The 24,978-nt window shown below is 40.0% G+C and overlaps 1 protein-coding gene across 14 annotated transcripts in view; it reads right to left on the bottom strand.

The window, feature by feature from the left end:
• plekha7b (pleckstrin homology domain containing, family A member 7b) overlaps positions 1–24,978 on the bottom strand; it is a 99,249-nt gene that overhangs the window by 28,920 nt on the left and 45,351 nt on the right. For 13 of the 14 annotated variants that reach the window (XM_074616576.1, XM_074616534.1, XM_074616551.1 and 10 more), the window contains 6 exons: positions 16,921–17,004; positions 10,872–10,983; positions 9,158–9,262; positions 7,955–8,027; positions 7,401–7,501; positions 705–883 (listed from right to left, as the gene is read on the bottom strand). In XM_074616576.1, coding sequence (XP_074472677.1) covers positions 705–883; positions 7,401–7,501; positions 7,955–8,027; positions 9,158–9,262; positions 10,872–10,983; positions 16,921–17,004 — 654 coding nt within the window. Of the gene's footprint in view, positions 1–704; positions 884–7,400; positions 7,502–7,954; positions 8,028–9,157; positions 9,263–10,871; positions 10,984–16,920; positions 17,005–23,190; positions 23,311–24,978 lie in introns of those variants that run through there. The other variant, XM_074616621.1, reaches the window with a different exon arrangement.

The raw sequence follows: 24,978 nt of genomic DNA, 5'->3' as shown, positions 1-24,978 counted from the left end.
TCTATAATTGTTTTGTGTTGTTAATTGATTTTCAATAATAAATATATACATATACATTTGCATAAAGTCGGCATATACTTTCATGAGTGCCGACTTACATTGGCCTCTAGGTGGCATTATTGCACAGAGCATTCAAACCATGCACTGCATCCAGCTAATCTAAGATGTCTAAATGCAGTTACCGCAGATGCAGGAGTCACAGAGTATCAGACTGTATTGCAGACTATTTCTGCCACTGACAAATCTGCTTTGTACATTGTGATTACTGCTGCAGAAAGCTGGCAATGGGCTGCAGTAAACCTCATCTATACCAGACCTAGACCCAGATGCAGCACACACACACACACACAAATCCTGCAGACATCTTAGTGCCCCAGAACATACGGACAGGGATGGCCCTGCTGTGGAAGGCTGCTCGTACTGTTAAAATAAAGCACATGAAGGCAAGAAAAAGAAGCAAATTTCAGTTATGAAACTGATATTAAAGCAGTAGACAATGTAGTTGATGCATAAAAACCTCAACACATAATGCTCTAGTGAAACGGATGATTACTGTGGCACCCAGGTGCCCTTTATGATATCATCTCAAGACATATCCAGTTCACGGACAGTGCTGTGCTTTAGGGATGGCGAGATGTTGGTACCAGCAGAAGGAAGCCCAGCCAATGGGAGTAATGAATCCTACTCTGTAGAGCGAGACCAACCTCTTTATAGTGTGACTCTGCTGCATCAGCGCAGCCTGGTTCATGGCCCGAATCCAGCCATTCATGTCCTCCTGTGTGTCCGCACTGAAGAAATATGTCCGCATCCCGCAGTGTTCTGCCTGTGAGCCAATCACAGAGTTCTTATTGTAAATGTAGGAGCGCATTCCTGTATGGCTCGCCTATCAAAGAGAAAGAGACGGAGAGAGAGAGAGAGGACGGATGTGAGAACTTCTCACTGACGACAGGAAAAAGCTGCCATGAGTGAAAAAACGTTGCTTTCTTGTTCACTGAGACTGACAGCTGTCGACTCAGTGAGGACAAAGTTTGCGGCAACATTGTACTGGAAGCAAAGAAAAAGGAGGGAGCAAAGTGCTGCAGCAGAAACAATGTGAACATTGTGCTGTTTCTGGCAAGAAAAACACAGCACAACACAGGTTACATTTTCAAGCTGCTTTTTAAAAAAGCTTCAGCAAAAATATACAATCTCTTTAGCACACAGATATTAAACAGCAACTGCAGCAAACGACTGTACAGCGGCAACAAAAAAGGCATCTGTCATCACTTTAATCAGGATACACATCATAACCACACATCATAAACATTAGCTTACCCTTTGTTATTTCTATGTGGTGGTGTAAATCTGTCCTAATAGCTTGATGGATATACCACAGTAAAGGAGCATTCAGCCCCTTTATGGACAGTTTCATAGCTATTGAGTATTTCATCTCCTATTTACACCCCAAATGCAAAATTCCTTTTACTTAATAATCATGCAGATTACCTTTTCATTTTAAATCTGCAAAATATGTTGTACTGATCTACTCTATATATAGTCAAAGAGTGCAAAGGATTAGTTAGTAATGTTTAATCATACTGCATATCTCCACAATCAACGTTTTAGTGTAAGATGCTAGTCATTTCCCTGCCTCAGAGCCTGAGATACAGCTAAACTTCAGATTGTGCAGAACACCAAACACTCTTCTCACATCACCCCAGTTTAAGCCTCTCTACACTGGCTACCAATTTCTTTTTGAATCCATTTTAAAATCTTACTTATGACTTACATGGCTTTACACAGCCGGGCGACAGAATACATCAGTGAACTTTTAACTCCTTACTGTCCAAAAAGGCCTCTCAGATCTGCTGGTTTAGGCCTCCAGAGTCCAGGTTAAGGTCAAAGGGTGATCGAGCGTTTGCTTTGGATCAGTCTTCCAGTTAGTATTCGATCTGCTGACACTGTTTCTGCTTTTAAATCCTGTCTTTTTTATATTTGTGGTTGTTTTTTAATGCTGTCTATGGAAAACACTTTGTGCTCCCAGCTTGAAAAGTGCTACACAAATAAAGTTAATTTTATTATTATTATTATTTCACATTATTTGTAACTTCAGCATAACAAAATTCATGAACAGCCGCCAACAATACCAGAAGAGCATCCACAACACAAGACTGAGCTGCATCATATACATCGTGGAAAAAGCATGGTCTTCACCGAGTACAATACCACAACATGCTTAATAAACAAAATCTGTAAGAACATATCCACAGTGACACAGAAAAAAAGTCTTGGTAATTATGAAGTTGCAATTCTGATTTATCATATTTATCCTCGCAAATAGAACTCCACCGATTAATCTATAATAAAATACAGTATATATATATATATGTATAACGTTGACTTCACTGTAAAGGGAGCTCTGCCCTTTTATTAGTCTGTTTACAAAAGGTTGCATACTGTTAGGACTGCAACTAACAATTATTTTCGTTATCGATTAATCTGCTGATTATTTTCTTGATTAATCGATTAGCAGTTTGGTCAATAGAATGTCAGAAAATAGTGAAAAATGTCCAAGGTGATGTCTTTAAATGTCTTATTTTGTCAGTCCAAAACCCAAAGATATTCACTGATATAAAACAGAGAAAAGCAGGAAATCTCCATATTTGACAGGCTGAAAATGACATTTTTGTCATTTATCGATTAATTATCAAAAGAGTTGGCGATTATTTTTCTGTCGATCAACTAATTGATTAGTTGACTTATCATTGCAGCTTTACACACTGTTAGTTTTAAACTTCAAAGTGAATAAACTTTATACAGCCTTTGACCTCTTTAGCTTCTTAAAAAACTTCTCAAAACAAAAGACTGTTGCCAGCCAATCATCACCATGATTCATCAATTCTGAAGCCTGTAAAGTGAATGCATCATTCTACTAAAAAAAAATCTTGAACCTTTCGGCAATATGTGAGAAGCCAAACATTGCAAAGTTCCCAACAAGGGACCTGCTTAAAAACAGATGTAGAGAAACAAGTTAACAGTGTATATTGTATTTTCTATTGTAAAACAATAGAAAATGAATGTATGTACAGTAGGGGGGCAAATTGCTGATGGCAACAAACATCCAAAGAAAATGCAATGAAATCAGGGAGGAGTGTGAGAACCTGTCATCCGACCACTCCGATGACGATGAGGGTGTGATAAATGATACGCAGCTTGACAAGACAAATACCAGAGCCACTGAGCAGCATATACGTATATTAGATTGTGACCTTGGCGATGTGTCTTGTTCTACCCATTGACCACATTTATAAAAATGAGCAACTGGCTAACCGTTGCCGTTGTGTAGGACCTACACTGTTCCACCAAAATCGGTGTTCACCAACACTGTAGTACTGTAGCCTGGTCATTGTCCTATCACATTGTCCAAGAATTGGGGGACTATAAAAAGAGTTATGAGTCCTGCATTGAATGTGCAATTTTCTGTTTTTCATTTCAAATCCAATTTGCTGGAGTACTGTGCAAAAACAATAACAAATGTGTCACTGTCCAAATACTTAAGGACTGTACTGTACATGTAAAACAAAAGTTCTGTTCTGTCCAAAAAAAAACATTAAAGCTGTTTACTAAAACTAACGGCACTCCTGTGTGCTCTGGCATTGACTGTAGTCACGTCTGTACATGATGAGACTTTGATGCACATTTAGAAAATGTGCATTCAGCAGCTGCTAGCACGATGTGAAACAAAATGAGCTGAGGATGGCGGTCCACTGATGAGGCTAGAGTGAAATCAAATACCTATTCATGCAAGACAGGAAGCCAGCGTGACTGAGGACGCCCGCCCGCAGAGAACAGTACTCACTCCGCCCGCGCACACACACCAGGTCACAATGGGAGGCAATTGACCAACAGGGAATGAGAGAAACACATTGAGATGAGCAAAAATAAGAGCACAGCAGAAAACAACAGGAAGTTGCTGACTCAATAAGAAAGAGCAGAGATGGCTCCAGCTGTGAGCTTATGGCAGTCGAGTCATCACAGAAGCAAGAATGAGTAACAGCGGCAGCATCGAAAGTGTTGTGACACTTTACAATCAGACACATCATTGTGGCATCCCGGCTTTGGTGCTTCAGAGAAGGTGAAAAAAAAATGGTATAAATACTTCAGAGAAGTACTGTACTGACTTATAGGGGTGGGAATCACCAGAGGCCCAGCAGTATTATCACGATATTTAAAGCAGCAGTGGGTAGAAATGGAGCAAATATGATTTAAAAAAGTTATATTTATAAAACGGTCACTATATCCTGACAGTAGTGCATGAGACAGGTAATCTGAAAAAATAATCATGTGCCTCTGTGTCCTCCGGTGCTCCTAATGGCATCTGCAAGATTTCACAGACAGGAAGAAAACAACCAATCAGAGCTGAGCTGGAGCCTGCTGTCTTTGAGCAGCTGTCAATCACTCGCAAACTCCGATCAAACGGTCAAACTAAGCAGCGCTGATCAAATATGAATCAATATTATGTTACTGTAATGCCTATTTCTCCTCAAATAATTTCAGAATCATCTTGTAGTGTACTGTTTAGCTGTAAAATGATAAAGTTTGTAACCCTGCAGCCATGTTGAGATCAGTTGAGGAAATGCCAAGCACCGCCCACCAGCTGGAGCACAGCCAATAGGAACGCGCTCTCTCTCTGAAATGACCTGTGATTGGCCAAAGTCTCCCGTCACAGGCTAGATTTTTTTAAAGCCTGAAAACAGAGCCAGGAGGAGCTGCAGAAGTCAAGTGATCTCTCAGAACACTTGAATTACAATATGCTGAAAGGTTATTAGGGAATTTCTTCCCAATGATGCCAAAAATATTCTGCCTACTGAAGCTTTAAGTCACAATCTGATCTTATTGTGATTTTAAAGTAGTATTGCTATAAGATATATTGTAATTTATTACCTTTTTTGATGCAAATGATGCAGTTTGTCAACATCTGTTTTATCTAATAAGATACAGTTTTCACAGAGATTTCATTCACATATCTTGAGGTAAGACGTCAAAGGACCCCTTTGAAAATGGCCATGCCAGTTTTTCCTCGCCAAAATATAGCGTAACTTTGGAGCGTTATTTAGCGTTCTTCCCGACAAGCTTTTGTGACATGGTTGGCACCAATCGATTCCTTAAGTTTTTTACTTTCATATGATTCCAGTATCTTCACTCTAGCTTTAAGACTGAGCCTGCTACAACTTCTGAAAGACAGAATAGCGGCTGGGCTCACCGTCAGATTGTTAAGAGGTTAATAGTTTATATAATAAAAGATCGATACTTGACATCGATACAATATTGCCTGACAAAATATTGCGATACTATGCTGTATCGATTTTTTCCTCCACCCTTACTGACTTACACAACCGGTTTTCTTATATCTTCTCCATTCAACTGCTAATCAAATTTATTTAGAGAATAAATTTAGTGTCACCAAATCTCATTATTTCAGCACAAACTGTAGTCTGTCAGCAGCTCCAACAGTCTGAAACATCCCGTTGTTGATCTACTGAGCTGCTGTCATGCTTACTTAGCAGTAAAGGAAAATTTCCAAAGCACCTCACATACACGTAATGAAATCTCCTGCTCTTTAATGCATGATGGCTCAGAGAGAGCTGAGGGGAATAGAAAGCTCTTAAATACAGGGTGGTACAGCAGAGCTCACCTAACCTTACATATACTCCCCAGCAAGTGGTGGGAGGAGACGGTGAACAGGCTGAATGCATAATTAATAGCTCCAGCAGCACAATTATCATACAAATTCCATTGTATGTAATATGATATTTAAAACACAGGAGACACGTACCACACATTCACACTCACATATTCACACGCACACACACACAATCCAAGAACAAAAGCCGAAGTACAAAGGAGCTGAAAGGATTGCAACAGAATGCCCTGAAGCTGCAGCGGTGCATCAAACATTCAGGCACTATTGTTCTTTGCAACAAGCTCTGTGTTTCCACAAAGGAGGAGCTGGATAATGTTAACACTCTTGCCGTAACCAAAAGACATAAATCCCTTTGCTGTCCTCTGGCAGAATTCACAGACGGAAAAGAGAAAAAGACTTTGCCGCATGCAAGGAAAAGTTCTGTCGCAGGTTTTTAAATAAAAATGACACTATTTGCAAATGCGGGCTCACTCTGTTGGGTACAGTGTAACACGGGAGCTTTGTGCCATTCAGATCTCAATGAAAGAAAAGCTCTTGCACTGTGCACGCCATGTTGAAGACTGCACTGCTGCAGCCTCTGCAGCACACTGGTAGGGCTACAGAAAACACAGTGGAAATTGAACTTCTGACCCTTTTTATAATAGGTTAATAAAATCAGACCATGCACAAGTGAACAGAATACATAAAGGGTTGTACTGCAGCCATCCACTGTAACACTATTGGGTTTGTGTTTAAAAAAGATCAGCGACCTGGAGGTCAGAAGTTCCATCAGACTCCACGCAACTGGACATCATAAAGAAGTCTTCAAAGATATCAGAAGCTGAGTTGCAAGCAAAATCTTATCTTTCTTGCACAAAAATGTGAACACTAGTTGAAATTTTCCAGAAAAGAAATGCAAAACAATACCTGCTTCGGCACTGATAACAAAACAATACTTTTTTTCCCTAACTTAATTTGAGAATTTGATTTTATGCAAAACCTTTTTTTGTTAATTTAACAAAATAAGCCAAACCTCTTTCTTACTGTTATACAAGGAGCCGTAAAAGTTTGCATAAATAAAATGATCTATAAAGAGAAAGGTTATAATTTAAAGAGGACCCATTGTGCTCATTTTCAGGTGCATACTCCCCGAAAAGCCCAGTCTGCTCTGATTGGTCAGCTGAACCAAACCCTTCAGACTCCGCTACAGCGCCGCTCTAACTAGCTTTGTTTGAGGGCGTGCCAATCTAGCCGCTAGGCAGGTACTATGCAAATGTGTTACTTGGTGACATCACCACATTACGCAAAAAAAAGGCAGGACTTCAATCAAGGCGTTTCAGGCAGTTCAGGAGCAGGAAAAAAAACACAAAAGCATAATAGGTCCTCTTTAAGTAAGAAGATATCTGATCAAACAATGACTAAACAAAACTATGACCTGATTCCACAGGACACATTTCAGTTGGTAGTCAAGTTCAATACCCAGAACATGATAGTAAATCAGCAATCAAGTCTTAAGAAAAAGAAAAAGAAAAAGAAAAAAGAAGAACGGAGATTTGCAGCAAGGTAATACCTAACCATCCTTCCTGTGTTACAGAGACCACAGTATGTGAGGATTGCTACCAAACAGTGATTTAGTAATGAATATTCTAGCTAAGTGGTAAACAGGTTTTGCTGGCTACACATGGACATGATAACTTCTGTCATGACTCTCTCTGATTCAATACCACTTCAGTGTTACCTTGAAAGCGTATTTGCGGTTTATGTGGTCATCAGGCTCAACTGGTGCGATGACATAACTGGGGAGCGGGATGCTACCGAGCACCGTCTCCTCACGGCTGTCTGTGAAGCAAGAACACACAAACAGAGTATTGAAACATCCAAATCAACTATCTTTAATTATGCCAAGGACTTTTACGATGTTTACTGCAGATTTATGAACAGCAGGAAAATTAGCGAGGCATAATTCATGGGTGACTCCTGTCTGGTCGAGACCATGTGGCTGCATGTGGCACGTGGTGGTATGTGGCTTATCTATTATTCAGTATGATTAATGGAGTAGAGGAGGTGGATTCTCTGGCAACACAAGCACAGATTACATCCCATAATAAAACACTCAAGTTAATAAGGAAGGAGAAGTGGGAGGAAGAGATAGCGAGATATGTCAAACATCTAATTATAAGCTGTCATTAATCAAGAAATGAACCTTCCCTCAGAGGGGAACATGTATGTTTGTATGATCATTTTGATTCTTGTCTGTTAAACCCTGGCCAAGTGCACTTTTCATAGACTCACCTTTGTAGTAAAACAAGCAGTAGTCTGACAAAACAAACCACTTCCTTTTCCACAGTCGCATTCCAGAGCTGTCCTGGAGGTGAAGGGGGAAACGAAACACACAGTGTATTTAGAAATCCTCCTCACAGGAATACGTTTTCATTCACTTTTTAATTAAAAAGTGTCGTTTGAGAATACGGCGCTCGTCAGCAGCGAGCACTGGGGGAGAGAAAAGGCTTTACGTATATGATTGGAACAATAATTTAATTAAAGTTTATTTTTTACTTTTTTACAAAGCTGCAGACTCTACATGTAACTCTGTACTGTAAAATGATGTGCTCTCATAAAACACTCCAGATTAAAAATGGTTTCGTAAGGGCAGTATGAGCATTCATTTTGAAAATGTTACAATTTATAGAACATCAGATTTTACTAGGGCTGTCAAAGTTAACGCGATAAAAAGAAGTTAACGCAAATTCGTTTTAATGTCACTAATTCCTTTAACTTGCAATTTTTAGGTTGTAGCGGGCTCAATCAAGTGGTACCAACCACGTCATACTAGCTTGTCGGGAAGGAAGCTATATAACGCTCCAAACTTATGCTAAATTTTGCTGAGGAAAACCTGGCATGGCCATTTCTAAAGGGTTCCCTTGACCGCTGACCTCTAGATATGTGAATGTAAATGGGTTCTATGAGTACCCACGAGTCTCCCCTTTACAGACATGCCCACTTTATGATAATCACATGCAGTTTGGGGCAAGTCATAGTCAAGTCAGCACACTGACACACTGACAGCTGTTGTTGCCTGTTGGGCTGCAGTTTGCCATGTTATGATTTGAGAATATTTTTTATGCTAAATGCAGTACCTGTGAGGGTTTCTGGACAATATGTGTCATTGTTTTGTGTTGTTAATTGATTTCTAAAAATAGATATATAGATACATTTGCATAAAGCAAGCACATTTGTCCACTCCCATGTTGATAAGAGTATGAAATACTTGACAAATCTATCTTTAAGGTTCATTTTGAACAGATAAAAAATGTGTGATTAATTTGCGATTAATCGCAATTAACTATGGACAATCATGAGATTAATCGCAATTAAACATTTTAATTGATTGACAGCCCTAGATTTTACACAAACCTCTTCAACATGTGCAACTATGTGACACAAGTGGGGTCTTTCTTTCAGACTCACAATAAGAGCAGAGGAAGCCCAGCTCACCTGTTTATAGAGCCAGCCTCTCACCACCACAGGGATGTTGAGGTTTCTTTTAATAGCATGATCCCTTTTGCCAAAACTGTGTACTTTCCCCGTACCTCTGGAGCCCTGCAGAAAGCAAAGAAAAACCAAAAGACTTGATTATGCGGTGGCTTTGCTGAAGAACTGAAACCCAATTTACTATGCTTACCTGAGGTAACATATAGTAATCACTAGAGATTAGTTCTATAGATACCAGAGGTCTCAAACTGGGAAGCTGTGGATCCAGTATTGTGGAGATGACCAAAAGTGTGGAATGAAATTAAATTTGAATGGTTTATATTAAATTCAACTTGGCTTGTTTTACCTGTAGTTTCCCCAATATTGTTAGAGATTGATAAAAATGAAATCAGTTTACTCGAGTAAGGGGGATCATGAATTTGTTTTGGCTTCTGAAGGGGCCATGACAGAAAAAGTCTGAGAACTAAGTTAAGGGGCTTTGGAAAGAAAAAATAACTTTCCTGGAACTTCTTCCTTCTAACACCCGTAACGAAAAGAGGAAATACCAACTGTCTATTCCTGGGGATAAGTGCTCCATTTATAATCAGGCATATTTTTAGACAAGGTCATTTCAAACTTCTTTTGCTCTGTAAAAATCACATCCTACTTTTTCTCAGGTGCTTTTCTAAAGATATACCAGGAGTTGTCGGGTTGACCAGTGGGCTAAAAGAAGACACAAATGTTGAGGGGACAAATATGCACACCCAATTCCTCATACAGAGTCTTAAATAGACAAAATGAGTCAGTCACAGAGAACAATCATCACACAGACAAAGTAGTATTCTTTATGTTATCTGTTAATCTGCTTGTCATTTTCTCAATCATTTGGTCTATAAAATAAATTTGAAATTAGTTAAGAATGTCCCTCACAAGCTCCAAGAGCCCAACGTAACGTTTTGTCAGATCAACAGTTCACAACCCAAAGATATTTAGTGTATTGTCATATTCATATTTCACATTTGAGGGACTGGAAACAGCAAACGTTTGGCATTTTTGCTCAAAAAAACAATGTATTGTAAATTAATCAGTTTTTAGAATTGCTGCTCATCAATTTTATGTAGATTATTGATTAGATAATTGATCATTTCAGCTCTACAACAAAGAAATAGAAAAAAATCACAATTATTTTCAATCAGCAAGTATTCACGCATTCACGTCCATCAGAGTAATATTTGCCTCTAACGTTAAGTTGCTTTGAAACTTTGATCATTTTTCTGTGATTTTATTCGTCCAGTACTTCTGTGCTGTGTCCCATGTTCAGTGACAAAACATGTTCGCAGCGAAAGTTTCCATGATCACTGTGGAAACAACAGCAACTCTATCACAAAGATGCACACTGTGCACCGCACCCCTGTCCAGTCCCAGAGGGTGTGTACTTGAGTTTTATTATGCCTGAAAAATGACTAGATTATTGCTCTCTGTGGCCGTTAATCAGAATGAGATAATGTCTTCTAGAGTTAATTAAACCAGTTTATCAACATGAGCTCATAAATTCGCTACTTCAAAAAGAAATGCTTGGTCAGTTACGATAAACGTCAAATAAGAAAACCTGAAAAAAACCATTTTGACTCTGTTTTAGGATTAATTTTCTCTGTTTACAGTAAAACTGACTAACACAAGTAAAACATACTCAACATAAACGGTTGGGCTCTCTGTGGAGACAAACACCGACACTCACCTTTGACCCTGAGGTGGCCTCCACTGCTGCTGAGGTCACAGCCTTGGAGGACTCTGTGACCATGTTCGGGGATCTCTGATTGGCCGCTGACTTGGACATACGGGCTTCTATCCTGCAGTAGAAAAGGCGGCGGTGAAGAAGATCAGTGTAACAGACGGGATGAGAAGCATTGGATATGTGATATTGCTTCTTTATTCCTCTGACAAACTACAGACAGGCAGGGAAACAGAGCGCAGCCCTGTGCTGAGCTTTCACATATAAAGGATATGACCATTTCCTGACACCGCCACGCGACCTGTCACAGCCAATGGGCCTGCGGTGGATGAGTTAACAGTGGATGCTCCGTGTGCCAAACACTCCAGTGAAACTTTGTCTGACACTCCTCCTGGGGCACACATCGTACACACACCCAGATAACAAAGCGAACTAAAAAAGAAACAAAGCCTTGCGTCTTTGGACAGCTTCCACGTCCCACCTCACATTTCCTCATGACATCATCATATTGCTATGGACTCAGAAAAATTAACATCGAAGACATACAGCACAGCCCATACAGTTTAAGTGACAGTTGGTGTCAAATGACACCTTTTTGTATTGCAGACTACGTTATTAAAAAGATTTAAACAGGGTCTTTTAATCCTCAACCAACCATAGTATATACTGTACATTTGTGTTGTGGTGGTGGGTTTTAAAGGGCGGGTCCATCTGCGCTCCGTTTAGTTTTTTTCAACTGGAAATGCCCACTTAGCCGTTGCAAAAAGCAGTGACGTAGGTTATCAAAGTAAGCTCATCAATAAGGTTATGAATAATGTGAACGCTAGCACTAGCTGAGTCAAAGTTAGCTGTGCTAAGTTTGGAAATAACTGAAAGGGTTAGATCGGATTTTGAAGTGGGGTTGTGTGTGTACTCCTGTGTTCTGCAAAGTAAAATTACTGCTTTTGTGAATGTAGTCTGGTGGCTTTGAAGAGAGCAATGTAACTGCTTCAGTTCACCATCAGAACAGGCTGTGACGTCGAGGTAAAGCGGAGGAAGCATACATTGCATACATTGCTTACTGTATCATCCGTGCCGGTACTCCTGTCTGCTTCTCCAAACTGGGAGCGTGCCGACCGCCATCTAAGTTACTGTATTTGAAATGAATACACTGACTATAAGGATGTCTATATAATGTGCATGTAGCTGCGTCACCATGCAGAAACCTACGTCAGGTCACGTGGGAAAAAGTTTTTAGAAGTTCTTGGGAAACTAGCATTTTGACGCTAAGACATACTTTGACCAAAATTTGAATGTTCGTTTTTTAATACATAAGGAACACCACTGGGAAGCTACAGAATGATATAATAACCCTAAAAAAAAAAAAATAATAATAATAATAATAATGAAGTGATTTGCTGCAACGGCAAATCCAACAATGAAATATCACCCAGAAGGTAAACTAGCAGTTATGACCTAATCAGTATTCATTCCCATAATGGCAAGGACTTTTTTCCAGGCTGTTGTCGCTTTTGATTTGTCCTATGTACTCAAAAAGAGCTGCATCATAGATAACGAGAACACTGGTGATGACAAGGATCAATTTGATTTAACTAGGTCCCAGAAACGTTTCTTAGGAATTTTAGTCTGTGCCGATTAAGTAATGACATGCAGTTGCAGCATATTTTTCATCCACAAATACAGACTGTGCAGACCACTGGATTAAAAGGAAGTCACTGTCATGCCCCTGGAATCATCCTGAGATTATGACTGTTCAATTGCATTATTCTTAGTAAACTCTGGAAGAGTAAGGCCTCTCACAGGCCTAGAAAATAATAGATATCACTTCTTAAAGGGATAGTTTGGGTGTTTTGAAGCCTGAATGACCTGAAGGTATTCGGTGAGGTTTCAAAATCATCGTCATCATCTGCAGCTATTCAACCAGTATAATTGACATGCAACTGTCCACCACTCGGCAGAGCCTCTTCCTGACTGCAGCGGTGAACTTACAATAGGAAACAATGTGTGACCTGTCTCTGCATTGTTTTCCGCAAAAGGGGTTAAAAGCAGCACTAACCCTGTTGTTTTTTCCTGCTTTGTGTTGCTGCACCACACTGAAGCTAAGGAAATAAAGATAAGCTGGTAGAACAAGGGGGGAAAAGAGAGAGAGACCACAGTGGAATAAAACTTACAGTATCTGCACTCACAGCTTGGACTGCAGCCAGCATTTTTACAGGATGTTTCTGTCGTATCAAGGGGACTCTCCTGTTTTATGTGAAGCTTTCAAACTGTTTACCACCACTGTCATTGAAACAGTTCCCCAGGAGATTTGTTGTGGCATGTGGTGGAGAGGAGCAATATATCACGTGGTGTAAAAAGGGAAAAGACACTAAGCTCCATCTCTCTCTGCTTCTCTTGCTACTGTATGATAGAAATGAGGGCATATTTGACATTTCTTTTAATCCTTTAAGGCAGTGGCACATGGGGAGAGTTGACGAATTGATCATGGTGTGATAATCTATAACAAAGTCAAAGCCTCCAGGCCAGCAGAGCAGAGGCTGATCGACCCCTCCATGGGGAAGTGCCTCCTGAAGCTCTTTTTCCTGCTCTGTCCTCAATCCGATACGGTTCTCCGGGGAACACACTGAGGTTCTCCTTACTTGGAAGGCAGTCAATGATTCATGGAAGAAACCAACTTCCTTTTCAGATACCATTATACGCAGAAAGAAGCCCATAACATCACCGTGACAGTGAACAGAAGCAACATTTTGCAGCCACAGTGAAGTCATTCCTGTGTCGCACACATTAGATACCACCACTGCAACCCGGCTGTCACGCTCTCCACTAAACTTTACAACAGCATTATGAAGAGAAAGGAGCAAGAGAGGCACAAAAATACTACAATGAAGTAAATAGACGTTGGTTTAGAAGAAAAAGTATGACACATCAGTTAGCATTGTGTGTGTAATGTACGTGCTGGAGTTAAAATAGCTATTTCAAATTCACAATTCAATTTTGTATAACTTACAATGTTACTGAATTGACCTACATCTGCACTAAACCTGCCTTTTCCACATCTCTCCTCTTCCAGATAACTTTGCATAATCTTACGTTAACACTGAGCTATACATAGAACAATGCACAAACATAATTCTATTACTTAAAGCAGTTTGAGGATTTATGGTGAGAAGGATAACGTGCCTCGTGAAATACCGTGAAATGTAACGGGTGTTTAAAGCTGATGTTTGATAGACTGCTTCAAATGTTCACATTTACTGATGTGACATCACTCCACAAGTGTCAATTGAGCTTTTTCTCAGTCATCAATTTCTCTGATGAAGACAGAAAGTAACAATAAAAAAGAGAACATGTCACAAAAGAATTATTTTACGTTTACTGTGGCCTAGCAATGACTGGAAGTAAGAAGAAACAATTAAAGTGGATATATGCTCAGCCCAAAGCTGTACGATGTGTCATCCACCACATCAAAATAGGATTTAGGAACTTCAATCTGTTTGCTGAAAGCTCAACTATACAGTAGTTGCCAACACTGAGGTGACTGCTGAAGAGTTCATATGGACAGTGGGATGGACAGCATGTATAGATATGTTGTTACTGTTCCTTTAATAATACAAATAATAATTAGGTATACAGAGTGTTGTTACTGTTATTACTTATACTTGTTATTACTGTATATGCTGAGACTAGAGTCCCGTTTCCACCACAGGAACCTCCCACTGGAACTAGGAACCTTTTGAGGAACTCATAGTGTTTCGGCCGCAGGGACCAGAGTCTAAATTAAGTTCTGGGGACATTTTCTGGGGCCTTTTTACCCCCTAAAAAAGCAGTGTGTGTTTACCCCTACGACCACCAGCAGCCCTCGTCACGTTATGTTGCGTTTTCACACGTCAGCGAATTAATTTGCCTAATCTTTGTAGGTCTTTAGGCTGCTATGGACACAAACAACAATGGGCTGAAAGCACCTTTTTAGTAGTCCCGGGACTAAAATTACGAGGAGCTTCTTGGTGGAAACAAGGCTTCGGTTTCTTAACCTTGTCCTGCCCGTTCATGACAACCTTGTCATTAAACTGATGCTATTCTTACCATAGCTTGAGGAGATTATGACTGGCATTTCAAAGTAAAGGAATCTATCTAGTCTATCACCGTTGAAAATATGCAAGTAAGGCAAGCATAACTTTAAAGCCCCTTGATGGTATATAAATCCATGGCTCAACAGAACTGAACGAGGGATAATGAAGAGTTTCAAAAAGTGAATGACAGTGAAGGATGCAGATGAACTACAATCAGTTTTGCATTGCTTTAACAGAACATCTTTTAATTACTGGAAATGTGAAGGTCACATGCTTGTCTCTAAACCTGCTTCTGCCTTAAGTGGAATCTGCACTTTGCATGATCATCTTACACCAGCCAGCTTAAATATGATCAGACACATGCTGCCCTATACTGTGCTCCAAACCTGCCGTACAGCTTTGATGGCTTCACAGGATGAGATTCACAAAATGTCATAAAACAATGACAATAAGTCCAACTGCCATGCCATGGCAAAAAATGTATACTGTAGTGAATGAAAACAACGCAATGTAACCGTACAATTCCACTTCTCAAAATGTCACAGACTTGTTGGTATTTAATACACAATATTTATGTCAAAGAAGTCTCATCCTTAAAGGGATAGTTTGGATGTTTTGAAGTGGGGTTGTACGAGGTACTTATCCATAGTCAGTGTAATACCTACAGTAGATGATGGTCGGCACAACCCCAGTTTGGAGAAACAGACCAGCATGGAAATAAAGCAATGTACTGCCGTGGACGGGGCCGGCAGCAAAATGTATTTTAGCCACCTAAAAAATCAATATCAGTTTAAGTGTACGCTATATTTAGAATATTTTCGCCGGTTGACCTTGCCATGAAAAATCTATATAGTCTATGTTTCTGACGAGGAATTGGCGCTGTTATCTATGCTCTCGCCAAGTCAACCATACTCTATTGAAAAAAAACAATAATTTTACCTCGCAGAACATGGGTGTTGCTGGTCTACCGCTGCCTCAATCGGTTAGTTTGTTTGTGTTATTGTGTGACTTTGGTTAGTTTGGATTCACTAAAGTCACACAATAGCACAAACTAACTAACCGATCGAGGCAGCGGTAGACCAGCAACACCCATGTTCTGCGAGGTAAAATTACAGGTTTTTGCAATGGATTCTGGTGGCTTTGGCGAGAGCATATATGGATACAACGGCTTCAGTTCAGTTGAGGGAAAGGTAAAGCAATGAAAATATTCTAAATATAGCGTACATTTAAACTGATATTGATTTTTTTAGGTGAGTCTTTCTTTTAGGTGACTAAAATATGTTTTGCTGCCAGCCCCGTCCGCAGCAGTACATTGCTTTGGTTCTGTGCGCTAACTCTCGTCTGCTTCTCCAAACTGGGGGCGTGCCGACCGTCATCTACCTACTTTGCACAGAAAAATCTTGGGGACATTCTGTCAATGTCAGTAGAAGTTAGATAGTACAAGTTAAAGCACACAGTCAGATTTCCATTTTTATGACTTCAACTACACTGAGCAAAATGACCTGAATGGACCAGAAAAAAAGTGAATAAATAATTTGGCTGATGGATGAGACAGATTCACGACTCCAGATGTGATATTAACACGGTCAAACGCATATGCGAGTGTCAATCTTGCCATTACCATAACTCCTATTAAGGCTATCTGAAGAATAATACTTCAGAGTCTCCGGGATCCAAAGTGAGTGCAGTCAGTTATGAATGCCATGATGGTAATGAAAACATTCAATTTGATGAAAATGATTACTATGTGGTCTGACTTCGACCGTCGCAGCTCATTTTCCTGATGAACACTTTACTGAAACTGTTTTTGCTTTAGACAATAGACAACTCCCCCTCCTTGTGACATGCTTCATCAGGGAGGGTGACAGGCTATTTCCTGGTCTATTTCTGGACTCCCAAAGCATGACCTTGAACCAACCTATCTGTACCTTTAAGCATGCAGGATATGCATCATTCCATGGAAATAAAAAAAAACGACGACTCACCTGTCTTGTAGTGTGTATTCTGTGTTTTCTGGGGATATCTGCCCGGTCACAGGGTGCCGAAACGATGCAGCCCTCTGGTTGTGGCTGCAGAACAGAGAGAGATTGAAAAGAGGGAGGATGGAGAGAAAACAACACCAAGGGAGAAAAATAATAACATTAGTATCAAGTCATTATTCATACTGCTGCATGATCACATCTATACTTCTATTTAGCTGCTGGTTGAGGTTGCAACAAAACCACAAAACCTGTAAAACAGAAATCTATGGCAGCACTGCAGCAGCCGGGTCAGGAACCACATATTCTTTTACACAAAGTGTAGGGCTCAGCACTCTCCCGTAGCCAGCTCACCAGGCTTTATTGATTACAGTTAGATGGGGCCATTCATTGCTTTAACTAGAGCATAAACGCATGTTAGTGTCACAGGACAGAATAAGAATCAGACAAGTGGCTTGTGGTGCTGCTGTCGAGAGGAGTGAAATATTATGCCCTAACTGTTGTTGTTGTCTATCGTATATTTATTTGTGACTAGGAATGGACAAGATTTGGGCTATTTCATTTGCAGTTCTACAACAAAATAAAACTAAATCCTAGAAAATATTTAGTATCTACACACACTGTATGATAGGGCTGTAGCAATAACCGCAATATTGCAATACCGTGTTATTGACAGGCCAACTGTAGGGGATTGCAAACAACCACCACAACCACTATGTTCACATTTTTTCTTTTTTTAATTCTTTGCAATGGGATCATCTCATATTTACACTATACTACAATTGCAGAGAGTTGAAAAACGGTCAGTTTTGGGTAAAACAGTGCGCTCACTTTTTTACCGAGCCGTCCAATCACAATTGAGGAGGGTAATAGTGCTGAACAACAACAATAATGTAGGAGAAATTAATACACACAGACCGGCGGGTCCACAACCAAAGCGTCTCAGCTGAAAAAACGCTGCACCCCATTGTCCTTCTGTGTTCTGCATTTAATAATACACAAGTATTTAATTAGTTTTAAAACTTTGTTTCTGTCTATTTGCAAAAAAAATGGCAATAATACCGCATATTGCGCTGTTGAGCAAATCCTTATTACCGCAGGAGAATTTCCTTCACCACAACAGTCCTACTGTATGACACATGGAAGCATAGTCAAATTGATCTCAGCTACTTGATGTTTCTTATGCTTTATACAAAAAGAGATTCTAATCACAGATGTATTTATCCGATGCCGGACTTTATCATCTAACCATCAAGGCTGGTTAAGCTTCAATCATTCATTGTGTTTGGCTTTCTATTTCATTTAGTTTCTCTCATTATTTACAGAAAAGCCCACTACTGCAGAGGGCCTTTAAGGTGTTTGGTTCTCCGGCTGCTGCCACTGGTGCTCAGCACTGCCATCCATCATCCCCTCAAACTGTGACACAGCCCTCGAGATCCTGCTGGCTTTCTGATCCTTAGTGAATCTTGGATATTTTCAATTTTAGTTTGTATGCACATGCACATATAAAAATGTGGAGCTTCAGAGACTTGTTTTTCTGTAGAGACATTATACAGTGTAATGTTATGGAAGAATCTAGCAGCACTACTACTAATATCTAGCAGCAAACGCCTGTGTGTTTTCTCTACTCAGGTGTAGCCAGTGAGGAAACAGCCATTTGTCTGAGTATGCAGCCTGTGGTGTGTCATTTGTACACCATGTAGTCTGTACTGACTGCAATGTAAATGCATCTGCGTAAATATTCTATGCTCAGGGCTAGTGACGTTGAATAAATAGTTGGGCTGTCAATCGATTCAAATATTTAATAGCGATTAATCGCATGATTGTCCCTAGTAAGTCACGAGTAATCGCAAATTAATCACACATTTTTATCAGTTCAATATGTACCTTAAATGAAGATTTGTCAAGTATTTAATAATCTTATCAACATGGGAGCTGGCAAATATGCTTGCTTTATGCAAATGTATGTATATATTTATTATTGGAAATCAATCAACAACACAAAACAATCACAGATATTGTCCAGAAACCCTCACAGGTACTGCATTTAGCATAAAAAATATGCTCAAATCATAACATGGCAAACTCAAGCCAACAGGCAACAACAGCTGTCAGTGTGTCAGTGTGCTGACTTGACTATGACTTGCCCCAAACTGCATGTGATTATCATAAAGTGGGCATGTCTGTAAAGGGGAGACTCGTGGGTACCCATAGAACCAGTTTTCAGGTCAAGGGACCCCTTTGAAAATGGCCATGCCAGTTTTTCCTCTCCAAAATTTAGCATAAGTTTGGACCTTCTTGACAAGCTAGTATGACGTGGTTCCCATGTCCCAATGGATTCCTTAGGTTTCCCAGTTTGACACCAATATCTTCTCTCTAGCTTTAAAACTGAGCCCCCTACAATCATAAACTCGCAAGTTGCATCAATGCTTTAAAGACATTAGTGGTGTTATGAATTTGCGTTAATGCATTATTATCACATTAACTTTGACAGCCCTAATAAAAAGCGAGAAAGACCGCTTATGGCGGGCGGGAGGGGAGGAGGATGGGTCCAACAAACACAAGACTTTTAACCAGGAGACCGGTGTTTTGTTTTGTAAGCTACGTTAGTGGTGTTTGTGACGTGTTTTCTGTACTTATGTCACATTGTTTCCGTACGTATTTTACTTAGTCATGATGTTTTTCCTAAACCTAACTAATAGTTTTTGTTGCCCCCTGCTGGTACTACACCTTCATGCACATGTGTAATATTCACACCTCCGAGTGGCAAAATGTGACACGGATACGCCATCCTCTGGTGGACAGGCGGGTCAGTTACACACTTTGGCGTGATATCAGGTTGCAGTATCAGGACTAGAGATATAAATGTATTTGCTGTCGTCTTCGTCCCATTCAGGCTCGCTGAAAAACTGCAGAGATTGACCGTGTGTGATAACACACTGAACTGCAGTGTTGTGCTTTCAAGCCTGGCGTTTTGCTAGTGTTGTATTTCATTCCCCATAACCCTTTTTTTATCTTCTCCCATCACCATCATACACAATCTGTTACAGCAGAATCACAACACTATTCTTCAACAGAAGCTGTGAAATACTGTACACAAGTGTGCAATAAAGCCATAGAGTAAATACTGCTGCTGTATGCTGCTTTTTCATACACATACACATGGGTACAGATAAAGACATAACTAAGATAAACATGTTTACACTATCCTAACTTAAAGTGTGCCATGGGTAAATAAATGACTATGTATCCAGCAGTAATGTGTGAATCCTCTGAAGGACAGCTGCAACACTTCAGTATTATAAAGGTGCAGAAGGATCCAAAACAGAAAGTGGTGCCTCACTGCATCACCATGCAGCAAAGGGAGGGGAGACTAACTGAGCGGGGTGGAAAGATTTATGAGATGACATTTCAGAAAAGTTCAGAGGGGGTGTTGAACAGGAGTAATGCTGAGTGATTCTGCACACACAAACAACATAATATCAAATATAAACAATCATTACATTCATGTAAAAACAGCACATAATACATATACACACACACATACATAGGCTTGGCCAGGCTTGTTGCTGGTAACAACTCATAATTTGCTGAGATGCACTGGGCTCCTACAGCACTGCACCAGCATCTCCCTGTTAATTAGGATTCTGCATTCTTTGAGGCTTTTGTTTTAGCCGCATTACTTCTGAACTATTTGTCACAGAATTTGCAGCATCCCCGGTTGGAGTACAAACACTGCAGCACAGTAGGTCCATTTGTTTGCAGAAAACTAGCTTCCATCAACGCTTGTGACAATATTGTCCCAAAGGAGAAAATGAACTCCTGCTGCAGAGGAGCTGCTGTATAGCACACACCGCCTTCCACATTATGTACTGGAGGAGAAACAGCTTTGTTATCAGAGCCAGCCAGTAGTAGCTAGTATCTACCCAAATATGATTCTGTGCAGTGACTCTACATAAATCATGGATTGTTTGTCATCATATAAAACATTATATGAGGTAAACAAAAAAACACCTTGCAATCACCTCTGCTTCTTTTTGAAAGATGATTTAGATCACAACAACTCATTTCGTCTTCACTTTGCACATTGATTTGAGAGCTCTGAATCATTAACAATCACAGCAGATCTAAATCAATAACTTGTGCTTCTTGAGGCAAAAACATCTTAAGGATACGGTGTAAACATTGACAAAGTAATACCAAGTTGTTACTTACATCTCATCCTCCAAATGTATTTATTAATGTGTAAATAAATCTAATGAAAAATACATAGGTGTAGTTTTTATTCAGGTTATTTATCTTCAAATTCAAAATAAGTATGATCATAATAAAAATATCACTCTAGTTGAGGGGTTTTCAAACTTGTTGCTAGGGACCCCTCACAGGGGAGAATATTTTCCGAGGACCCGCTCATAATCGTAACACCAATTAAGCATAATGCTTACTACCATTTGTACTCTTAGATGCCACTGGAACTATTTGTATTCTAAAGCCTTTCAACCTAAATACTTCAGACCTGTTTCATAGTGTAGAAAGAGTCTAAAGCTGACTTTCAGTAAGTGCTTCCACTTATTGCTGTGTGTCGCAATCATATCAGAGTTTCTTTTGGCCCAAAGCTAATGTGGGTGGGAGATATGGACACAATATGCTTGTTTTATTGGTGCAAATGGTCCCCATCTGTAGACATGTACTTTTTAATGATACAGCACAATTATTATAATTTATAGCAAATTATTTTAATGACCCTCTGACAGAGTGCCACGGACCCCACTTTGAGAATCAATGCTCCACTTTCTTATACTACAGCCGCGCGTACTGTAATGTAACAAGTAAGTAAAAACAAATCCACTGCCACCATACAGTAAGTAGCCTCATATAGCGATACAGCAGTGAGGCACAGGCGTTTTTGTAAATATGTGTTCTTTGGTAGCGTACGCTGACAATTATCAATAATTCAGCAGATCAAAAGATGGAAGAATCAACAACATATTTCCTCCTCAGCAGAGACATGTTGTGCAACAGTACAACACTTATCCTGAGAGAAGTTCTATGTTAGACTCAGGGAAATAACATTTTCATTCCAAAAACAGGCGCTGCCTCTCATCACCAGCATGTTAGAGGGCCCCAAAACACCAACCATCATCAGGTCAAGTAGAGTTTGTGCTTCCATCAGGCCAGATAAAGAGGAGAAAGAATGACTGGCATTTCTAAACGCGGAGAGGCTCAAGAGGGCTTTTCCTAATGTGGCAGGTGTTTACATGTACAGTAGAAGTGTTATCACAATGTAAACACGACTTGAGTTCAACCCTAGCTGATAACAGAGGTGGCTGTAAGGTATAAACTACCAAATGCAAAGCAAAAACACAAACTGTATCCGTATGTATAAACCCTTACATCAGCAAATTAAGGACTTTCTATAAACTGAGTTTAGTTTGATGTAAAGTAGAGCTGTGTATTGGCAAGAATCTGGCGATACAATACATATCATGATACGGGGGATACGATTCAATATATTGCTATTTTGTTTTAATCTAATTTTAGGAAAACTGTCATAGTATAAAGAACACACCATCATATGCATCTGAGTTTAAAAAAGTTTACTTTTTTATGCGATCAGAAAAGAATCTGCATTTGCATGTATCACAGTCCCTGTAACATCATAGCACTACTTTGAGAGGACACATACACTGAGAGGATGCATCTCTTTGTTGAGTGTTGACTGAGTTCATCTTGATAAAAAATCAATACAGTGTTTTTTTGAGAATCAATACAGTATCACATACATTATATCGCGATACTCAATATTTTCTTACACCCCCACTATGTAAAGTGGGCAAACTTGACTGTGAATAATGAGTAACCTGAGAATAGAGCAGCAACCTGAGTTTTGATTTCAGCAAAAGCTTCTCTGAAGAAATGTGCAGAAACAGTAGTACTGCAGCTCAAACCATAAGATCTCTCTCTCTCTCTCAATGCTGCAACAACTGGAGTCCACGCTTCAGCCCTGGCACACCATACCAATTTTTTTTGCAGCAAAACAAGAGGCTCAGAGTAATCCCTGTCCAACACAGCGGATAAGTCTTGGCAGCGGGGGCACCCGGGTCAGGAACGCCTCTTTCTCTCTCACACACCAATAGAAAGTTACAAACTGCTCCACAACACACATCAAAGACATGAGCTCACACCTTACAGTCTTCCCTTTAGAAGAAATAGAAAACTCCCCAAACTGTCCCCACTACTAGCGCAGATCGCTCTGCTTCCGTTTGCTATACTTACTATGCACTGCTGTATCATGCACACAGTGGAGACGGTCCCGCCTGCTGTGAGAGTGAATCAGCTGCTAGACTCGCTGTGCTGCCGCAGGTCATGGAAATCCTCCTGGCATTATCAGGGCAGGAGGAAGACGCATAGAGGGTCTCTCATAGCAGCTGGCAACCGCAAAGAGCTGAGTAAAGTGGAGCCAGCAGGGTGAGAGCGGGAGGGGGAGCTCTTTATGTTTTTTCCTGCTCAAAGCGTGCTGTCTGACAGTTTCACCCCACGCTTGCTGGGTGGATAGTAGAGATCTAACTCCCTCCCATCAGGGGATACCTCAGCTGCTTATCAGATCCTCCTCCCTTTCCATTTTCTACGTCCCTCTCTCCACCTGTCACCCCCTCTTTCCCAGAATCTGATAAACAGCATCTCTTCCGAGGAAATAGTAAGTTATGTAGCTGCTGTTGAAGTGGACATACTGTTATTAGTATTGTGAAAAGCGTCTTTTTTTACTCTGTTCAAGTCGGTTCAACTGTCAAACTTCCTTTACTAATGAAGCTGCTGTATGTTTGGATGGATTTTGGTTAGTGTTTGTCACCCAGGCGTACCGCTAGTATCCTCTGAGTGGCAGCATTGTAACTAAAGTAATAACAAGAGGGCATGATGGTAATTTAGCTTTTCTCGATCTGTATGATAACCTCCTTTGACAGGCCAAGTCATCCACAATCTATACTAATTAGTTGAGTATTTAAACCAGCATCTAGAAACATATTGCAACCTGTAAAACAGATAAAACACTTGAACTTCTTCAAGGGCACCTCATGGTTGTTGGTGTTTACTTTTTGAAGCACTGGTTTAACAGTGACATTGACCTCTGACTTCTGCTTAGAGGGAATTGGCACTAATCCTGAGGAATGCGGCCCAGAGGAGCAGGTGGTACCAACATACTGTGGCATGTGGTATAAATATTGAATCTGACAACCAAGGATTGGGGAGCTATAAAAGCAGCAATTTGCCGTTTCGCCCCCAAGCTTATGTTTCATTCCGTTCCCACACATATTCAATTTAGAAGCTGTTTACTTCAATGACACCTCTCTCTTAAATACATTCAAACAATGTGATACACTAAAAATTAAATTAAAAGTTTCGACCCACAGGGAAGCCCAGTAACAGGTGCTCTTATAGCAAGCAATTATTTTCAGTGCTGTGAACACGAGCAATAAGAGCCTCTTGTCTCCCCCCACGTGGCCTTCGTAATAAAGCATCACAGCATCAATGGGGTGTCTGAAAACTCAACAAGTGGGAGGAATCACGCAAAGCCAAGGACCAGCCAGTAAGAGCGAAGAACAAGAAGAACAAGAAGAAGAAGAATCAACACTTAACAAAGGATTTTTAAAAATATTAATTGGCACATTTACTGATATGTACTGATTGTAATAAACCACTAAGAACTTCAATAATTATTTTATGGTCACACTCCTGTATACTGTATATATATATAAAGTAGAGCTGCAACGATAATCAATTATTGGATTAATTGCCAACTATTTTGATAATCAATTAATTGGTTTGAGTAATTTCTTAATAAAAAAGAGTAAACAGATTCCAGCTTCTTAAATGTGAATATTTTTTTATGTATAAGTTGCCATTAATGTGATGTCAAGTCAACTCTATCTTACAACTCATCTCTTGAAACAGCTTTGTGTAATAAATGTCCTAGAGTAGCCTGTATTTGGCCTCACACTGTAGCCAAGACACAAATCAATGTTGCGCAATTCTTCTAATCACCAGAGAACACGACGGAAATCGTTT

The sequence above is a fragment of the Sebastes fasciatus genome, chromosome 2 (assembly GCF_043250625.1).
Source record: "Sebastes fasciatus isolate fSebFas1 chromosome 2, fSebFas1.pri, whole genome shotgun sequence".
In the NCBI taxonomy this organism is placed as follows: domain Eukaryota; kingdom Metazoa; phylum Chordata; class Actinopteri; order Perciformes; family Sebastidae; genus Sebastes; species Sebastes fasciatus.
The sequence above is the reverse complement of the archived record's forward strand: the minus strand, read 5'-3'. Positions and strand labels throughout refer to the sequence as shown.